The following is a 22583-nucleotide window of genomic DNA, read 5'->3' on the forward strand; positions in this document are numbered from 1 at the left end:
AAGAGTCCAAACTTCAAAGTACTATATTTTTAGGAAAACATAAAGTGACCTAAAAGCTGCAACTCAAACCACCCACCCCACCACCAGTGCTACTTTTAGCTGAAGAAATTCTATTCAGAGTAAATCCATTAGGTATAACGTTTACAACTTTATAACTGCTCACATGCTAAGTGACTTCTCATTATTCCCTTCACCATTCTAACGCCAGCAAAGGGACTTCTTCACCACCTCATTTACTCCACGTTAGTTTTCTTAAAGAAAAGGTTAAAAGAAGGTATAAAAGTGGATATGACCATTTCAAAAGAAAAAGAAGGAATAACTAAAAGCCGGTGCGAATTTAGAATCTTCAAGAGATATGAAGTGATGTGTGAAATCTGCTGAATCAGTAGTATAGGAAAAATAAGCAATCCACATATAATATATTTTCTGTTGATATACACAAACCTGATGACACCTTTAAACTACAACAGTAGTAGTAAAACTACATGTATGTATGCCAAGTTAAAAACTACTCAACCTCTTATATACAAGGTTTAAATTCATCACTATCTAGAAAATTGCAGAAGCATTCTGGTTATGGCAAACTAGGAAAAATAATCTTAAACTAAGCAAAAATACTGTATGAACTAAATCATATAATTGGTGGGGTTGGAGTCTCCCATATATCGAAAACATTCTCCTCACTATGAAGAGCAAAAAGCCTATCTCCTCCAATTGAAAAATCGCATATTGACCCACCATAGCTACGCCTAAGCCTGGATGTCAAAACCCATTCAGGACCACAGAACACTGAAATGCAATCATTCATGGAAGAGAAAAGTTGTCCACCATGAAGTGCCAATTTAGGATAACAAGGTTCCTCAGGCATCTTCCCTTTCATCAACCTACTTCTAGAACTCCACCTCACACTTGTAGCAGCAGAACTTCTCAAATCCATAAAACCCAATTCCTCAAACTCATTCACCACACAAATGGAACTATTATCCTCCATTGCTATTGCATCCCTCACCCTTTTCTCATCCACAGTCAAAGGAGCACCTACATCCGACCAACACCAAACCATTTTCTTCTCTCTAAAATCCAATAGACTAATATAACAGTTATCCTTTCTAGGAAACATAGTAGCGACTAACAAACAGTTACTACCTTCTAACCATTGAAGCTTATCAGCATCACCAAGAGACCAACCTAAAGGCTCATAAAAAAAATCAATTTGTTTACCAGTAACTTGATCCCATACACCAACACCATATTCATTACTCCTTCCTTTACAACTAGAAAATATCTTATAATCAGAACTAAAACTCAAAGCACCAGCAGTGTAACTCTTAACATGATTTTCATGACTAACTTGAAATTTATACCTAAGTTCTCCATTATGAGAACTAAACAAACCCATTCCACCATCACCACGACCAAGTCTTTCACTTACACCAATTACTATGTTGTTAGGGTCAACCCAACCAACATCGTTGACTCTTTGGTAATCAAGATTAAGAGGATTATGTTCATCTAACATCCAATCATAAACATGAACCATGCAACCATGAGCAACACAACAACCACCATCAGGACCAGCTCGAATAGCTGTTCCATCACCAGGTGCTTGTCCTTGTACAGACCTAGACAACCTTAACCTATTACCATCGAATTGACCCCATTTTGCTGAACGAACATGATCAAGAACACCATAATATAGAGCTTCTCTGTATAGAAGCTTCTCAGGGATGTTTTGTGGGATGTAGAGTTCACCTGTTCGAAGCAGATCCAAGAGAACAGAGAAGCAATCAGGGTTGCGATCTATGAATTTCTCACTTTCTTTATCGTGTGATAAAAGATTCCAATTATCATCTAACATTGCACCCAACATAGAATTTCGCCCTGCATTTGCAAGTGTTGTTGCTGTTGTTTCAAATACTCTGCCTCCTACGTTGAATTTCACTCTATCGTTTTTAATCCCCATGATTTGTTTCCTTCAAATTTCGAAACTTTTTCAGAAACCCAGATGGGGATTGGGTTCAATTCAACAACTTTAACTAATTAATTGGGTAAATAATCACAGGGTTTCGGATTTTTTTCTATAGAAGAGAAGCGAAAAGCAGGGGTGTAATGTAATGTAACACACAAGAAATGTTGAGAAACATATAAAAAAAGTGTGATTTTTTTGTGGGACAGAACAAAAATTGATGATTGTGTTTGAAGTATTGAAATTGAAGGGAGAGGAAATGGGTATTGATGAGATCAGAGGATAGGGGTTAAGTAATTTAAAAATGATGGGGTTGTGATAAAACCAGACATTGATGTGCATTGAATTTGAAGGGGATATTGTGGCTTAAAAAAAAAAAGAGGGTTTTTAAAATTGATGGATTTGGTGAAAGAAAGGGGAATCAAATTGTGTTGTGGAGCGGTTGGAATTCAAAACTGAATTGACTCAGTTTGATCTCCCCCTCTTTAAACACTCTGTTTTTCTTCTCTCTCTGTTTTTCTTTTCTTTTCCTTTTCATTTTTCTTCAAAAATAATATGGAATTTTCCACGTCTCTTATGTCCTTTGGGGATCATGATTTGTTGTAGTTGGGGACCACGTAGTTTCATGCACTATTTTATGTTGAATTTATATCAAACATTTTAAATCACATAAGTCAATTTTATTGCATAAAATGATCATCTAATGGTTATAACAATATTTTGGGTTTATTTATTTTTTATTGGCTGCATAATTTGTATTGTTATTAATGTTCAAATATTTAGACACTCTCGTATCCGTTGTCCTTTTTTAATTACATTAATTATATTTTCGAATTCGAAAAATTACAGTTATATGTGAATTTTTTTATAATCTCTTTTAGTAACGAAATGAAAAGTTAAAAAGTCACACAAAATCATCAATACCATATCAGACGGCTGTGGTGAAATGATGATAGGTTGAAGCAAGATGTGTAAGGTTGCATGGGATAAATACCCTTATGCAAAATGAATGTATTTAAATTTTAAAGGTGGCTGGTTGGCTCCTTAGTTAGTTCCTCACACGAAGTCAGCTTTTCTGCGCGGTCTTGGCCGTAAAGATACCGCGTCATGATAATTTAAGTATTTGATTAATTAATAATTAACTAAAGAGTTATGAGAATGAGTCAAAAGAACTTTACCCAAAAAGAAAAGAATGAGTCAAAAGAAAAACTTGTTATATCAGTAGAATATTTTTCCTCAATGTTATAATCGAAGTTCGGGACTCAATTAATACAGTTGGAATTTGGAACAAGAAAATTGAGATATTATTGTGAGAAATAGGTTTTGTAATTTATTTATTGACACGTTTACATGTCAATATCATTACTTGTTTCAAAGGAGTTTCACTCCTCCTCTTACTAGCGAAGGAAGAGGAAGTTGCACTATCATTTGTGTGACATTTGAAGTGCCAGTTTTCAATAATAGTTGTTTTCAACAACAACAAAAATGCACACAAAATTGTTTTAACTCGACGTTCTTGATAATCTCTAAGGCAAGTTGGATAGTTGAAGATAAACACAAGATAAGTTTATGTGTCAACCTTTATCAAGTGGATATTGACTTTTCCCTTTTGTCCTTTCAACTTGTCTAAATACAAGTTTTTCCCGTATCTGCTAAAACAATTAAATAAAAACTCATACTGTGTGCAGTGCCCCTTGATTATATTAATGAAGCTATTTATTTATTTTATGAATAAATACCCAATTTGTTATATGAAATGGTAGAATTATATTAATCTAGCCTCTTGCATTATCAGTATTTTTTGAATTTTTAAAATATTTGTCAAATATCTTATACTAGTACCTTAATGTTCGCAAAATTCAACGTAGGAACGAATTTATTTTATACTCTTTCAATTATAAATAAAAATAAAAATTAAGATATATTTTGACCAGATGGAAGTATTATTTTGAAGTATTGATTATTTGATTAATTGTGAATATAAAGTCCAATTCCTAGTTGGTTTTATTGCGTTGGATTACTGAAGCTTTTCAGTAAAATCTGACCCACCGCTTTAACTCCAAGTAGCGGGCCGTGGACGGCAAAACCTTCACAACCAGAGCACCAACTTTACCACTTGAGCATATAATACTCCTACTATTATTATCCATTTTTATATTTTTTACACCTCAAATTTTTAAATACTTTTTTTTTTATCTCTTTATATTAGATCTATTGTATCATTATCTATATTTATTTCTAGTAGCTACATAGATGTTTGGATATATACCAATTTTTTCTTTGAATAAATCATCATTTTGTATTTTGATATTGTAAATATCGTTCAATTTGAATTAAATTTATGAAATATCAAATTATTTCTTTAAATTATTTAAAGTCACACATAATGTTTCTTTTGTTAACTAATTTATAATTTTTTTTTATCTACATATTAGAAAGTTTAAAAAACATAATATAAGGTTTAATACATATGAAGACTTACAACGAATTTTAATACAATATTTTTTAAAATTTATTATATAAAATAATTCATTAAATTAATATAATTGATGTCATATAATATTTATTTTTAATTGATTTAATATTATTGAGATAATTTTAAATTAAATAAGAATTATTTAATTAAATTTGAAAAAAATATTAAAATATAAATTTTTTTTATTAAATATTTTTTTACATATCTTTTGATAAGTACAAATTTTGTTTCTCCGTAAAATTTAATGCAGTTGTTTTAATAGTTTTACTCTTGAGTTGACTTTTAAAATATTTTAACTGATCTTAGACAATTTAAAACGATAACTTATATTTCATAAATATACAATTTTAAATTGACTGACACTTCACCTAAAATAATGATTTACTCTAAAAAAAATTAATGTTGTTACATATCTTTATACCATTGGGTGTGTAAGAGAGAGAAATAGTATCATTCTATGTGTGTGTGTGAGATTGAAGTTAACAATATAATGATAATCATGATATAACATAATTGCCTCAATATTATGTTATTTATCTAATTTAAAATATTATACTTACTAATTTAACTTTATTTTTAATCCCTATATGTTTCAAAAAGTATTTTTTTTAGTTGAGAGACTAAAATAATTTTAAAATGAAAAACACTATATTTATCAAATGTTAAAAGTTCAAAGATAATATTAAAAAATAAATAAATAAAAAACTTGATAAAATCCAAAAAAATAAAATTGTTTACACTTTTTTTTACTACGCAATAGTTTCCTCCCTTGGAATAAAATTTGTTTAAAACACTTTGTCTTAAGGGCTGAGAGCATTGTTTGGTTGTAATGCGTAACACTATCAATGAGCATATCCTCATAAACATGACGTGGCGTGTGGACCTTGCTTTGATAATTGATAGCATGACAATAAAATTTCAGACCATATATTACCATTTAAAGTTTGAATTCTGACAAAGTTTGGTGGCTATATGTGATGGTCGCTATCTTCTTTTCCATTTTAACTTTTGAGATAAGGGAGAGGAACGAGGATGAGATCGAATGCTTCAAAAGAAAGTTTTAACATACTAACAAACTTTGGATTTAGCTCAAGAATTCCTAAACTTCACGAAGACTTTTAAAAATTGAAAATTTGTTTACTTAAACTTAAAGCTAGGCATTATTATGGTAATCATATTTTATTATCTTATCTTATCTCTCTTATGGTGGGTACAATTGAACATTTCGCTAGCAAGTCACAAGTAAAGTACATTGTCAATTGTCATGCCAACATTGTCTAGTAATATTTGCTGGCAAGTATAATATTTCAAACTATGGCAAAAAAATTCATATGTACTGTCTAATGGTAATGCATGTATCTAGACTTGGCAACGAGTCGAGTCGGGGGTAGATTTTATCTCTTCCACTCTCGCATCAGTTTAATTGGAGAAAATCAGCACCTGCACTCGTTTTATAGCGAGTGTGAAATTTAAATCTCATCTCCGTCCACAACAGGATTCGAATTTTCACGTCCACATCCGCACCTATTTATATATATAAAATTATAAATTTAAAAATTATATATATTATAATTAATATAATAAAAGAATTATTATTAGATAATAATAAAATAAAAAATTATTTTTTATATAGATAAGATTATAACTTTTAATATTTAAAAATATATTTAATATGTATATGTATAGAACATTAAAAAATTACTATAATATTACTTGCGGAGCGGGTTCGGATACGTAGTAGATATCATCTTGAAAAATATTTTTATATAGTAGATATCATCACTCCCAAACTCATCCCCGTCTCTAAAATTTAATCTTGAAAAATATTTGCATTTGCATCCAATCAAAGCAGATTTTTTCCGCTTAAATCAAACAAGTTTGAATGGGTATCCGCAAATGCGGATTATATTATCTTTCCTATGTGTATCTTGTAATTTTGCTTTCTAACAAATCATTACTTAATAGATCTTGAACACGTTAACACTTGCCTTAGTTGCTTAATTTCAAATTACTAACAGATATTTTCTATTAAATGAATTGCGAGAAAGGACTAGTGTTTAAAAAAAAATAAAGATAAAAATAGAAGATTCAAATGAATATTAAATAAAAAATAAATGTCATACTTATATTGAAGTTTTTTTTCTATATATTTTTTATTATGAAAAAAAAATCTAAAGTTTTGAAAAGTTATAATTATAAGATGTGTAAAAGTAGATAATTATAGAAAATATTGTATAATTTTATTTTTGACAAGAAATACCGAGTAAATTTATCATTTTAAATTGATTCAATTATTATATGCTATTATTTATTAATGAACCAAACCAAGCGATTGACTTCGAATAGATTTATTTGGTTTGGGCTTTGTTCAATGTGTGTAAATAAATATTTATAGGTCTACGTCTCTATCATATTATGAGAGTTCTTTTGCATACTAGTCTAACTCTTAAATTTTATGTAAGAATGTCAATCATTTTAGTTTTCTATTTCATAACTTTTATTTTTCACCCCTTATATTATCAAAAGTCTTTAATATCCAAAATATGTATGACATAATTGTAGTTACGTTCATTTGCAAAAATATCGATTTTTTTCCATTCAAACAAATAGTTGAAATGCTTTGTAATAAAAAATCTCTATCCCATAAAGCTTTGATCATCGCATTAAACTCAAGGATCCTAAGTTTTTTCATTTGTTTGTGGCTTATAAAGACTTTATTTGTTTCTATGTATGTACAAATTGATTAATCTAAATAGTGTATAGAATGACCGACATGAATGCACAAAGTTCATGAAAAATCCGAGGAAAAAAAAATTATGTATTTCCTAAAATACATGTTTGCTTTGGTAAGTTCTAACACGGATAAGTTTGAAAAAATGATAGGTTTTTGAGAACATAAGTGAGCAGAATGCAGAGTATTCTTCTACTATTATGTCTTATATTCTTACCTCCTTGCCATTGGGCATTGCACTAACACTGGTCCAATTCAATCATGTAACGATGGGCTCCACACAATATGAGTATATTGTTCTCAAATTATTACTTGTCTATTGGTGTATGGACACAAACACCGTTCTCAATTTTTTTAGTCAATTACACATGTATATTTCTTATGTGTATATAGAGACACGTATTCTCACAATGTACAAAACAAATTATAGATTATTGTTGCTATTGTGGTCAACCAGTGCCGTGAAAATATCTTTGTTTTATATTAAGTACATTACATGGTTTATTGATTACATATATATGTAGAACACCATCTTAATCTCTAGTTGGTTGTCTCTTCATTGCGGCTATTTCTTTAATGATGTGTGCCCTTTATTGCACATATACATCCAATTTTTTGGACCTCCTTGAGACATATGCATATTTTAGGTTCTCATGCTTATCATGTTTGTCATGTCAAATGTGAGGGACCAGGAATTAGGATACGATGACATGCATTTAGTAAAGAGAGACAAAAATTGTTGTTGATTTGATCTAGTTCCACGCTGATGTAAGACGTACAATGTTGAACTCTTTTTGGACAACAATATTGACATTGTGTGCACATATAGAGTGTATAATTGACCAAGGTCTTGAAAATGTAAAATAATTTATCTCTAGAGCAAACATACTGAATAATTTTTTAAGGCCCTGAGGGCACGCCATTCCTCAACTCATACATAGATACGGTCGTCACTCGTTTATGAAGTACATATGAAATGAATTGACAATAATGAGTTTTTGATACAATGTTTTAATGAGTACAACAATTTATTTGTGGTTATAGGATCATAGTGAGATAAATATGGTTAGCGTTGGAAAAAGGTAAATAACAATGATCGAAAATATTCTATTTTCTTCCATTAAACAATTATATTCAATATTAAGTTAAGAAGTCGTAAATATGAAAATATAAGTTTTTTTTGTAAATTTTCTAAAAAATGTTGATTGAACCACATGCAAAATCAAATTATAGTAATTCGTTCCAATAACTATCAGATAATGACACTTGTCGTGAAGTAAAAGAAAGGAGATGAAAGGTGACACAATTATTTTGAATGAATAACTTGACAAATAGTTGGTTTAAAAATAATTCTTCAATTACCACAATCATTACCAAAAGAATTTGTAGTAAGCTCTAAGAAAAAAAATGTAATAAGCATATTTTTTTACTTTGTAATTAATTCTTACACAAAGCTATGTAGAGAAGTAATAAATATGTATGAGATAGTACGTTGAAGTACTATGTTGATAGTAATTAAGTCACAATAAGGAAACAAAATTTGGGGTGGAAGTAGCAGTGGTTGAAATTGCAAATGATTACTAGTACAAACATAGTGACCAGACTTATATAACAAAAAAAAAAAACGTAAGGACCAAAACGGAGCAGCCCAATTATAAAAATACAAGGCTAAAGTATGGGCCCGGGCTAGGCCCAAATATTATATTTGGAGAGAAAGGAACAGTGAGTTTAGTGTGGTGTGTGTTGCTGACAGTGTAGGGTTTAATAGCAGCCACCATTATACGCACTATTTCTCTTTCACAGAAGCCGAAACCCTTTCGCTTCTGTTATGCTCTGTTTTTCTTCTTTCTTTTTCTCACTCTTTCGTCTTTCAACATTCCACTTTTCATTCCCAAATCGAATTGAATCCACTAATGGCTGAAGGTTTATTAACCGAAACCGAAACACCGAAACAACACGATCCATTCCAGAGAAAAATCGATTTCATCCCTGTTAAGAAACCATTCAAAGGCTTTTCCAATGATTTTCATATTGAAACCCTAAACCCTATCAAATCCGAACAACGACAGATAGTTTCCGCTAACGGTACTTCGTCGGGAGTTTCCAAGAAACGCGACGCTTCGGAATTCTCGGAGTACGGCTTGGATCCGGAGCTCAGCTTTGGGATGACTGTTCGTAGAATAGTGAGTTTTTTTTAATTGTTTCTTGACTTTGGTTGCTTCGTACGGATAAAAATTTGGTCGGTGATTATCTTACCGTTTGGGAATTTGAGATGCGAATTGGTTTCAACATGATTTTTGACTGTTTAATTCTTTGCATGCTTCGTTTTACTGTCGAGCCTGATTTTTTTGTTGTTGTTGTATAATTGATATTCTTGTTAGTTTGAATTTGTATTTGATTTATTTTTGTAAAAATTGAGCTGCTATTCTGAAATGTTTTGACGTTTTTGAGAAGTAATTACACTCTGTTTGTCCTTTTACCAATAGTTAAATGTTGTAGAATTGAAAGGAACTCTTTTTGAGCTTTGATTTTTATGGGCACAGTTGAAAAATAATATGTTATTGATTATTTTCAGGGAGCTGGACTATATAATCTTGGAAACACTTGTTTTCTAAATTCAGTGTTGCAATGTTTGACGTATACTGAGCCTTTAGCTGCGTATCTGCAAAGCGGCAAGCATAAAAGTTCATGTGAGCAACAATCCAATTTTGTTTTTCTTTAAATATGCATCATATTTACTTATGTGATACTTGCTTTTTGAACATAGAGTATGCTAGAGTGTTAAATGAAAAAAGTTAAGAGTCCCTCATGAGATAAATTGCACACAATACTAGTGTGTATATTAGGTGGAGTTTGAAATATTGGGGCATGACCCAAAAGGTACGAACTTTACCACTACACGCGTCGCCACCAACTCGCCACCAACTCGGCGTGTCGAAGGATTGAGTGGTGTACTATCTTTTAGAGAAACCAAAATTAAAATATTATTATAAAAAAAAAATCTTTCAGTCCGCGTTAACTTTCTCTCTTTTGTGCGACACACTTCCTCCCTTTATTTTGTCCCTTCAAGTTTAAGAGTGGTCCTAATACCGATGTCCCTTTGGTTTGTGAGTGGTCTTCATACCATAGTCTATTCGGTTTGCGAGTGGTCTTAGCGCCATGTTTATAGGTGTAATTCTCGAACGGATCCTACATTGCAGGGGGAGTTGTGGTTGATAGTCTGCTTGCACAATTTAGGGCAATGCCACAAAACGTCTTAAAGAGAGTGACCTAGTATGCGACTCATCCCAATAGTCTCTTCGGTGGCAACAACGACTTTCAAACCATTTTATTTTAAAAACAACAATTGTCAAATCATGTTGATAGAGATATTTTGTCAATAATTTGGTTTCGCTTTGATGTACCTTTTTGTTTTAAGTAATTGAAGTTAAACGTTGTTTTGCTTTTGTAGTTTCCCTTCACAGGTGTGGCAATGACCCATAAGGATGTATAGAGGAAATTTGAGGAAATTTCAGTTATATTGAATTTCTGATGACATTTTGCAATCTTTTATATAGGCCACGTTTCTGGGTTTTGTGCTCTCTGTGCAATTCAGAAGCATGTTAGCTGCGCGCTGCAATCAACTGGGAGCATATTATCTCCGAAAGATCTGGTTTTAAATCTGAGGTGTATCCTTATGTTTGCATTTTTTAATGAATAATTACAGTTCACTTATGTTTTTTCCACTAGGTTTTTCCGTATGTATCTTTTTAGGATGTTCGCAACCACTCATTTACCTCTCTCAGCATCTTAAAACCAAGGAAGATATTGAAAAAGCTTTTCATCATTGTTATAGTTGATAAGGTTTCTTAGGCTAAGAAAATATTTGATGACTCTAGATCTGACTATATTATATACAACAAGATTTAACATGCTTCATTCTGTTAGCTGGTGCTTAATAATATTTTGAAATTAACTTTTTTGCCAATTGCTTATTTGTTCTATCCATGACTATCGTTCCATTCCCCCACTGTTTTTTTGTTAGAAGTGCTTCCCTTTTTATTTGATTGAATACTTGTACTTCTTGACATTAAGATTAGGCATATCACGTAATTTCGGAAAGTCGAGGCAGGAGGATGCTCATGAGTATATGGTGAACTTACTTGAGTCAATGCATAAGTGCTGCCTGCCTTCTGGGGTACCAAGTGAATCACCTGGTGCTTTTGAGAGAAGTTTGGTTCATAACATATTTGGTGGTCGTCTTCGAAGTCAGGTACTTGTTTCTTGAAGATGGTTCCATTGATGGCATAGCTTGTATAGAACAAGAGTATATATATTGATTTCAATGGATGGCAACAGCTCAAAAGTTTGTTGGTCACTTTTTCCAGGTGAAATGCCAGCAGTGTTCTTATTGCTCCAACAAGTTTGATCCATTCTTAGATTTAAGTCTTGAAATCAATGCAGATACACTGCCAAAGGCACTTGCAAATTTCACAACTCCAGAATGGTTGGATGGAGGGGAAAAGCAATACCATTGTCAACGTTGCAAGCAGAAAGTGAAAGCTCTCAAACAGCTAACAATTCATAAGGCACCTTCTGTGCTAACAATTCATCTAAAGCGATTCCACGCTCTTGATCCTAGTAAAAAGATTACAAAGCATGTTCGATTTGGCTCTGCACTGGATTTAAAACCTTTTGTCAGTGGCTCATATGTAAGCAATGATGTTTTTTAGTGATATTATTTATCTCACTTTCTTTAATTGTAGCTCTTTGGCTCTGTGCTATTCTTGCAAAAGTCTTGTTACAGATAAAATAGAAGAATCATGCCCGCAGTATATGATTTGTGCTCCGTAGTCAGTAGTGGTGGTTGCAGCCGCGGCCGCAATTGCGACGTAGATGACCACAACAGGGAATACGGGAGAAAAAGACATATGGGCCCACAATTTTTATCACCAAAAGACAAAAAGGCCCTTATCTATCGTGAAAAGACAAAATAGCACTCATTTTTTCTGTAAAAAGACTAAATAGCCCCTGCATTTTATTCTTTATGAACCAATTAGGGTTTTTCCTTTTGCGGTCTCTTTTCTTCTTGTGCACTACCTCTCATGTGACTCCTGCACGACTATGGACGACTCCGGTGCAACCTTTACTTCCCTGTTCTCTGTACCACCAAACCTCTTCTGCTCCCTGTTTTTCTCACCCCCAGACCTGCGTGTGGCGGCCATACTGCTACACCGCAATAGCATTTTGGGGATCGTCCGCTACGCTATCCACCATTGACTACATAGGATTTGTGAAGGAATTACCATGTTCAAACGAACTGGCTTGGGAATTATTTCCCTGATTCATGTTTAAAAATATTTGTTGCTCTGTTTAACTGCTTTCTCTTTGTGCCTTTGACTCAATGATATGGTGATGTTATTCTTCTCACTTTCAAGTTTCTTCTGTTTGGCAGGATGGAGATGTGAAGTACTCGCTATACGGGGTTCTGGTTCATTCTGGTTACAGCACTCGTTCTGGCCACTATTACTGCTATGTTCGCACTTCCAATGGCATGTGGTATACCTTGGATGACAATCGGGTACTGAAAATATGCACATAACCTTTTCTTTTTCTAGTGTTATCAATTTCGTAATGCTTGACATTAGTTTTATAAATATCTATAACCTGAGATAAATCGGTTAGTGTTGATCTGGCAGGGGCTAATAAGAAAAAATATTATCTAGCATAATTTCCTTTTCTGGAACTCTAGTTTGTCTATTCATAATAATTACCTTCCTGGACTTTGACATTATTATGAAGTCAATATTATTTTATTGAAAAATAAAAAAACAATGATCTTTATTTGATTGGTTTCTGTGTCTCACTGGAAACTGAGATACCTCCCAATTTCTGTTTAATTGTTATTTTCGTCAGTACTGGCTATATTCATAATCATGATTTGATGCACAGAAGTCGGATGAATTGTATGTAATGGATGCCCTACTTATTAGCATGCCCTGTTTCTGCTGTTACATTAAATTTATCGCCATTTTTACCCTATTTTTACTGTTGCAACAGGTAAATCATGTTAGTGAACGAGAAGTTTTAAATCAGCAAGCTTACATGTTGTTCTATGCTCGGGATAGAAAAAGTATACCTCCAGCTCCAAGGAAGCCTGTTGGTATTGCTAAGGAGGAGAATATGAAGACTAATCTCATTGGAAACATACATTCTTCAACTTCAAACAAAGCATTGAAAGAATATCCAAATGGTCATGTCGAAAATAAGTTATGTGGCGAAACTTCTTTGACCACTGAAACTCAGAAAAATTTGCCAAATGCTGGTCCATCAAGTGTTTCATGTGTGAAATATGATCTGGTTCAGCAAAAAAATAGTGATATATTAGCAGAAAGCTTAATGCACAAATCTGTGTCTGAACTTCCTTCCAAAGAACATACACAGAATAACTCATCGGAAGAGCTCTCTGTTGCTAACTCAGAACTTGAATGTTTGTCATCCTTAGATCACTCTGGGAAAGACAAAATCCCTGGTAATCAGAATTGTTTAGCTGCACCAGCTGCAGAGAGGCCTAATTTGTTCAATCAGGATGCGATTTTAAAAGAGGGTGTCAAAAAATCACCTTTAGTAGTGCCAACCCTCAGTAATCCCCAGACTTTTACTGCTAAACAGGCTAGGGACCGAACATCACAGTTGCAGGAGGTATGTGATTCGAAATACTTTCAGTATCTTTTTTGTGCCAAACTGGTTCTATTTCAGTTTCCTTGATTACTTATATGTGAATTCACTCTCAGAATGATGCCCCTGCTGAGGTTGATGCTGTTGCCGCTAAAGATTCATCCACAAAATTGTCAGAGAGCACTGGCCTTGTAACTACAGTAACTCAACCTAATTTTGTTCATGCCCCCTGCTTTCCCATATCTTGGGGCCTTATTGTTTTGATTTTGATGTATAATACCCTACTTTTTTTTAGGTTGGAACTTCGACTAGTTCGGTTTATGCGGAAGCATGCACTTTATATTGTGAGAATGCAGTAGTTTCTCAGGGACTGGTTCTTAAAGGTTCATCAAATAGATCAAGTATCTCAAGTCTTAATCAAAAGCATGTGAAAAAACCAAGAAAGAAGTTTCTAAAGTACCAGCTATCGGGAATGCGTATTCGCCCGCTCCTCTGTTTGATGACATACTTAGGCCCAGCCAAGAAGAACCACAAAAAAAGTAAACGCTGCATGTTGCGTTTGAAGTATCATAGTAGAAAAAAGTTGAATAAACATGCTAACTCATCAGATGTTGGGCCATCTACACCTGGAAAAGCTCATTTGCCCCCCTCTGTGACAAGTTATTCAGAAAGTAAAGCAACTATGGCTGGTCCAATACCTGATGCCAATATTAAATCTAATGATGTATCTCTGATGGATGATTTTGCCGAACATGAGTTTAGGAAGAGAATTGATCAGAACTGTGCTGTGCTTGCAACAGCTACCCAAGCAGAAGATATATCCCAATGTTTAACGGTAAATGAATTTGAAGCTGGACAAGCTTATAGCAGCGTACAGGATGATGAGAGTGATCAAATGCATAATAATGTAATGAGGATGCTCACTCGAGGTCTAGAGGAGACAGTTGGTATGTTTCTATTAAATGTTTCCCTTCCATATTTGTTTGGCACAATATGAAAAATTGAAAAGTTTGTGTTACAATTCTTTGCAGTTTTATGTACATGCTTGCATTTAGCAGGTTTATGTATTTCATTCTAGTTGACCTAAAAATATTAGCATACTAGTTTCGTCACACATTTTATTTCAGGATTTCTGATTAGATGATACTCACATGTCGGTAAATCTTTTTATTGTTCATTCCCTGGTAGTATTTGGTTGATTGGTGTAGATAATTATGCCTTAGCCAAGTCTGTACCAAATGCAGAATCCTGCTACATGCCAAATCCCTTGAGTTAAAACAATAATATTCAAATTTCACCAAATGTAGTGATTTAGTGTCATCATCAACGTGTGGATCAGGTTATGTTGTCTGTAGTTGTACAACTAACATGAAATTGAAACTGTGCCTTGAAAATGCTTTGGAATATCGTCCTTCATTTCACATGCTAAATGCCATCCTTCATTAGCTACTTCAATTATTTTGAAGAAGATATACGCTACTTTAATTAACTAGCTGAATTTTTCATCTTATGTTTGCATATTTGTATTACTTTTTCTCCTTTTCTGTACTGAGTACTTTTTTTGGGTACAGTTTCACGTTGGGATGATATAGAATTACCTTCATCTCAGCCCTTGGTGTCGAAGAATGACCAGATTGCCAGCATTGGATATGTTGGGGATGAATGGTGAGCTCAACTATATATATTGTTGTTCCTTTTCCTTGTTTACCAGGGAAGTAATTGAAGTAATTTGCAATATTTTTTTTTGTACTTTCCTGTGTCGGAAACAATTGAATGTGTGAATCATTTTTTGAAGGCCATGGTTTGAAAAAATTATGAAAATAGCAATGTATGAAGTTCTTGTAGGGTACGCTCAATGTGTGACTATTTTGATGAATAACTGCATGTATATCTATTAATTAGTATCTTGCCACCTCAAAATTTACAGGGATGAGGAATATGATAAGGGGAAAAGGAAGAAGTTAAGGGATTCGAAGCAGCAGAGGTTTGGTGGGCCAAATATTTTCCAAGAAATTGCTACTGAGAAATCCAAGTTAAAAAGGGCTAAAAGGAACCATTCTACCTCAGGGAACCCTCCATTTAGGATATGACTAAAAAAATCCCATCTATCCTATGTGGGTTTCTTGTTGCAATTATCGATTTGTCAAACACTGAAAATGTGGTGAAGAGAGCACATACCTTATTCTTTTTTCCAGTACAAATTCTATTGGCTGCATCATATTGTCTTTGGAGCTGAGCTGCGGAGGATTAGGTTTTTAATGTACCCCGTAGGGCACTTCTCATTTCAGAGTTCAGACAACTATTAGCTGCGTGCATGTTTGAGAAGTGAAAAGTGAAATCCATTGTATTTCTGCTGTATTAGCTGCCTGTCGAAGCTCAAATTTTGTTCATGAATTTAATTTAAATTTTTTTTACTATGCATAATGTGTCTGTGTCTTAGACAGAAGTTTTTATTTGGCACATGTCTTGAGTTTGATTAGGTGGGAAAAAAACGTTAAATGTCGTGTGGTTTAATTTTAAGAAAAGAAATTCAAGGTAATTTATTTTGTATAAATTCATAATCTGTTGAAAATTTTTTGATTGTAATTTTCTTTTTCTGCCCTTTATTTAACCGGTTTTAGTAGGATTTACTCCCTTCGTTCCATTATAAAATATTATGTTTGCACTTTGAAATATGTATCTATTTTGAATTATTGTTACTTAAAAATGGAATAAGAAAACATAATTTTTCTCTCTATATAATTCCATGTAATTCAATTGTTCATCTAACTACCCTATAAATTAACATGTCAAATCTTTTTCTTAAGAATGTGAATTATTTAAAATGACCGGTAAGGAGTAAAAATAAGAAAAACAAGACCGAATCTTTTAAAAAATAATTAAAACATTTCTTTGGGGGTTGGGTAGTTGAGTTTGAGTGAAAATCGCACTAATATTCAGCTAATCGATTGTGGTTATTTTCACTATTACCCACTTTAAATAGAAGAACTTAAAGTTTTCTGACGGGGAACACATGTTAGCATCAAGGACGCAGACGTTGACTTTTAAACAACACAGATTACTCTAATTTAATTTGAACTTCAATTCAACCGCCAACTGTTCTTCCAACATTTTAATTTTTAAGGATGACTATATTTTTACCATGAGAAAATATTTTTTAACTTCAAATTTTCTGATGTCATATAATTTATTTTTTTTTGAAATAGGCTTGTTATACGATCTTGTTTGGTTATATGGAATGCCACCATTTAAATTATGTAGATATTAGTGCATAATATTCCATGATTTGGAAAACTTGACAAACTTCTATTAAACTTGTGTGAGCACAAGGATTAGCAACTCAACCATTTGCGTTAGAACTTTGTCCAACAAATAGGTGGAAAGTTCCACCCCAAATGACCGTTCTTATATGTTGTGAGCTTATGTTCATTTGTTGATCTATTTCTTTCATATTGTTTATTTGTTGATTGTTTGAATGACTTTTGATTACTATTTTGAATATAGGTCAACTCTTTTTATATATTGTGCACTCTGAGTCTTATGCGCAAGGTTTTACAGTTTTCTTTTTAATAAAAAGTGTTTTGGATTGTAGAATAGTGTAAGTGTTGTTTATAAACTACTCTTAGTCTTGATTTTCTAGCAATAAGATGCTATTTTAGCACACCGAAATAGTCACCCCTAGTTGAGGCTAAGGGAAAAAAGAGTTTGTCAGCCCTCGAACGTGACATAGGTTATACTCTTATTTGGGGAGCCAATATTCCAACCTCAAGCTATATTTGTGAGGTATTGTCTGCTTAGGGTCATGTACGTAAGGTCTCACTGTTTTGTCCTTGGTAATAGAGGCTTCAGTAGGTAGAAGAGTGTGAGTGTTGTTTATAAACTACCTTAACTAAGATTCAAACCCCCTAGCAATGTCACACTAATTTGATGTACTAGAATAGTCACCGACCAGTCGAGGCTAAGGTGGATAAATGATCTATTAATACTCATGCATGGTTTAGTCATTTCCTACGGACAGTCCCATTGATTAAATCTCAAGCAACATTTTCAAGGTATTGTCTACTTTGAGGTATTGTTTATAATCCCTTATAGTTTTTTACTTGGTAAAATGCATCTTAGTGGGTTGAGGAGTGTATGTGTTGTTTATAAAATATCCTTAGCCTCGATTCTCAATCAATGTAACACATATTTTGGTGTACTGAAACAATAATCTCCTATTCAAGGCTAAGAAACTAAATGGTTTATAAGCCTCATGTGTGGCTCAAACTCTTATTTCCCACATATGACACAATTTTTCTGATCACGAGTTGTATTTATAAGGTATTGTCTGCTTCGAGTTCTATGCATATGGTCTCATAGTCTCACAATATTGTCCTTATAAAAGACGTTACACTACAGAAAATAGACTCCCATTACTTGAGAGTCAACGCTGAAGTTAATTTATAAACAATGTTTACACTCTTCTACCAACTAAAGTGTCTTTTACTAAAGATAATATCTTAATGCTTTATTATTCTACGAACAAGACCTAAAACAGATAGTACCTCATAAATGTAGCTTTAAGATCATTACAATTATGAATTATTGATGTTTTTAATTAATATAAAGATTAAATGAAAGTTAATTGATGTGATTTACAACTTAGTTAATGGGTGTATTTATCTTAAAATATGTCATGTTTGTATTTGTGTAGTTAAAGTTTTTCTGCCATGATGTACTAATGAAATTCTTGGATACCTTGTGCTTGAATGAGATGAACAAAGAAAGTGTGTTGCTAGCACTTCTCTTATACAAATGCCATAAGTTTCATTAGAACTATTGAACTATTATGTTGAAATTTGGAGCTTTAGGTTTGCAGTGTTTTAATTTGTATTAAATTTTATTTATTTGAGCTTCCTTTCAAGTGGTTGAATTTAAGGATTCGTTTGATATACATATTAAGATAATGACGTGATAAAATATAAAATTGAATATAAATAGAATATGATAGTGACAGAGTATATATATATATATATATATATATATATATATATAGGAAGACTGAAAAGTCCTACTCGATGTAATGTTATTTGGATCATCGTGGATCGATTGACTAGGTCGTCACATTTTATTATATATATATATAATTTCACTATCATATTCTATTTATGTGTTTGATGCACACATCATAACAAATAAGATAACATTATGTTATTATGTCGTATATTTGACACCCAACTCATCATGATATAATATAATGTATATTATATAATGACAAAATTACCATTGTAAAAAATTATATAGTATTTTTTTTTTCAAAGTAATAACTTATAATACTTTAAAATATTATAAATTAATAAAAAATACAAAAAAAATCAAATAAGTAATAAAATAATTTTGATTTAAAAATATCCATTTACACTACAATATAAATAATTTCATTTTTTTTAAATCATTGAGTAACCAAATAATTCTTTTATTTGTTAGATAATTTAAATAAAGATATATATCATATGTAATGTATGTAAATAACAAAATTACCTTTATAAATAAACTATATTTATTTTAAAATTTCAATATTTTATAGTTTTGAATAATAATTTATTAAATAATACAAAAAAACAAAACTATCTTCGTGATAAAATCATAAATATATTTTAAATTAAATAATAATATTTTGTTTTTAAGTTTAACATCAAATTCTATCATTTTTGTATTTATGTTTTATTAGATTTAAATTTTATTGTATTTATATTTTAATTGAATAAATTATTGTTTTTATCATATTATATTGATTTTAACATTACTCATATTAAAAACAAATTTTTTAACTAAAGAAATATAATATGAATATTTTAAATTAACTCATGATATCATGTTTCATCAAACATTAAAATTAAGACATAATATATTTCTAGCCAAAGTCCCAAAAAAAAAAACTCTAAGTGAATATTACAATAAACCATAATTAAAGATAAACGACTATAAGAGCACACAATAATATTCTAGTTCGCAATTCTCATATAAACATTTTTTAACAGTGAGACCATTTTTTGTATTTGAACTCGTGAAATGGTCCCAGTGGTACAGAAACACTTATTTAACGTGGTTTGAAAAATAAGTATAGATGGTGGCATGGCATGATTAAGAAAATGGATATGATGATGCATAAAGTACGCTTAAAATTACTCGTGGGGATGCTATCATTATTCATACTAATTTTGTCGTCGATTTCATGTTGATATTATACATAATCGAAGCTGAAGCTGAAGCTGAATTATCAATGCAAATCATTAGACCCTCACGCTGCTCTATTTTCATCCCTTGTATCAATAGTAAAAAGTTATTTATAAATTATTATATTATTCAACAATATAAATATCAAAATAATGTATGCATATACAATTTACTTTTTTATTTGATGTATATTTATTGTTTTAATTTTTTTAGGAACAAATCTTAATTAGCTTTGTTTTCGGACGTTATATTCTTACAAAATTTATCTTAAATTTAATTGGTATTCGGTACGTATTATCTATGTAAATATTTTTTTTTTGGATATAATTTAATTATAATTATTGAATCATTAAAATATTTAATATTATCTAAATTATCTTAAAAGTCAATATGATTGATCGCGTTTGATGTTTTTTTTTTTTTTCAAATTGAGATTGATGTAATATATAGAGTATTAAAATTAAACCCAGTCACTTTTTTATTTAAATTATTTACACTAAAAAGTAACTGAATATATTTATGCTTATCATTGACCCCAAGAGGGAGGTTTACCAAAATCAGGCTTTTCGCGCATGTTTCACAAATAGGCCAACTTGCCATATGTGATAATGTGAAAACCAAATAATGCATGCATTTCTTGTAGGTGAAGATTTGTCATTGTAAAATAAAGGGAATATTGAAGTCAGCTAAGCCACCTACACTCTCATAAGTAGTAATTTCTTCGGTAAAGATCCAAATAAGTTGAGTTATAAAGAAATAAAGGAGTTATATATCGTCTATGGACCACAAAAATGGATAGAAAAAGAGTGAGAATAATCAATATCGGCTAAAAGATGTCATAGATTCGTGTTATGTCTAATTTATTTTTTTTATAAGCTATTAACCATTAAAATTATAAGTCACTGAAAAAGTCTTATATATTTACTAGGTTTACCTCCTTATTCAAATATAAATTTTTTTTTATTATACAAAATATAAATAAACTTTATTATTATTACTATATTAATTTTTGTTCTTTGTATTTAATTATAAATTTGTTAAATTTTTGTGTGATAATTCAGACTTTCAGGCCTCTTTTGATAGATATGATAATGGGACAGTTCAACGACGTGTTTTGACTCCACTATTTTCGCATCTGACTAGTTAAAGAAAATCTGTATTTATCTTTGTTTTAGTCAGATTTGAAATTTGAATTCCCATCTCTGTCACTGACAGGATTCAAATTTTCTCGCCATGTAACTGCACTCACTCATATATATAAAAAATAAATAAATTTAAAAATTATATTTATTATAATAAAATAATAATTTTTATAAAATAATAAAACTTAAAAATATTAAAATCTTATTTTCTATTGAGAAAATATTAAATATAATAAATATATATATAATTTAAAAATAATAATCAATATTTTATTAATGAGGCGAAAGATTCAAAATTATCAACATTTCAAATTTATCATGTGCTTTCGAATTTTATTTTTGTGAAAAACTTGCATCTTTAATTATACTCATTTAATTTAAATTGAGTTTCTCCACTAAATCAGACCAAATTTAGTTAAATACCTTAAACTAAGGATTATGATGTATATTTATTGACAAATTAAAAAATAATTAGTCAGATAAAATCTTGAACGGACTTATGAAAGATAATAACTCGGATGTTGCAAAACTTAACCGAAATACTAACCTATTTGCATTTATAGTAGAACATGCTATAATTGAAACACATAGATAAACTAAAGCAAAAAAAAAGGACATTAAGTAAAATAAAATAAAAATTACATGGAAGCAAAGAAAGAAACCCAACATGAAACGCACCATGAATTATGGGCAATATATTGGTCCCTGTTGAATAGCTTCACGTGATACGACAAATTGGCCGAAAAGGGCTCAAAACTCCAAACTGAAAATGGATGATTGTTTATAACTTTAGAATTCACAAATTAAGAATGGTCCACATGGTAGATTATTGGTTACTGCCATTGTCCCTAGAGCATGACATTCACAATGTCCCCCATTATGAATTTAAGTGATTTATTTTGTGTATTTTCTATGGGAAAGATGGGAACTTTTTCCTATGTTTCTAAGTCAAAAAAACACATTTTATTCTACCAAGAAAAACCTAGCTAATCCATTGAAAATTACTAGTATCATCATCACCATATTTTATTTTAAAGATTTTTTAGACTTAGTGGGTTGGGAGACCATGATGATAATATAGCTAAGATGTTGGTAACAACCGTGAACTTTTCCTTGTACCAACAACATTAATTGCACATTCAATAAATGAATAATTGTGTAAAGAAAGAGAAGAGTGGAAAATAGAAAACAGTGACAATGACAGTGACACATACAATTAATAGTGGGAGCAGCTGGATTATCCATGTTGAAGTCACGGAGTTTAGGATATTATTAGCTCAACATGACCTTATTTTTAGGGTGAACAAACAAAGATCCAAACTCTGAATTAATACTTATTTTGAGTTTAGGAGTACTTATTTGTCATGCTTTTATTTTTTAATAAATATTTAAATT

At 31.3% G+C, this 22583-nt stretch overlaps 2 protein-coding genes across 2 annotated transcripts; one reads left to right on the forward strand and one right to left on the reverse strand.

The window, feature by feature from the left end:
- Positions 1-391: 391 nt before the first annotated feature.
- On the reverse strand, positions 392-2506 carry LOC101513633 (BTB/POZ domain-containing protein At2g24240). Its single transcript, XM_004507674.4, has one exon. The coding sequence runs from the start codon at positions 1961-1963 to the stop codon at positions 632-634; it is 1332 nt and encodes a 443-aa protein (XP_004507731.1). The 5' UTR covers positions 1964-2506; the 3' UTR covers positions 392-631.
- Positions 2507-8925: 6419 nt separating this feature from the next.
- On the forward strand, positions 8926-16416 carry LOC101513962 (ubiquitin carboxyl-terminal hydrolase 23). The gene is made up of 11 exons (XM_004507675.4): positions 8926-9356; positions 9749-9863; positions 10731-10841; positions 11253-11425; positions 11541-11864; positions 12608-12733; positions 13213-13854; positions 13947-14021; positions 14126-14777; positions 15402-15495; positions 15758-16416. The coding sequence occupies exons 1-11, from the start codon at positions 9087-9089 to the stop codon at positions 15918-15920; spliced, it is 2745 nt and encodes a 914-aa protein (XP_004507732.1). The 5' UTR covers positions 8926-9086; the 3' UTR covers positions 15921-16416.
- The last annotated feature ends 6167 nt before the right edge of the window (positions 16417-22583 follow it).

The sequence above is a fragment of the Cicer arietinum genome, chromosome 7, assembly GCF_000331145.2.
Source record: "Cicer arietinum cultivar CDC Frontier isolate Library 1 chromosome 7, Cicar.CDCFrontier_v2.0, whole genome shotgun sequence".
In the NCBI taxonomy this organism is placed as follows: Eukaryota; Viridiplantae; Streptophyta; class Magnoliopsida; order Fabales; family Fabaceae; genus Cicer; species Cicer arietinum.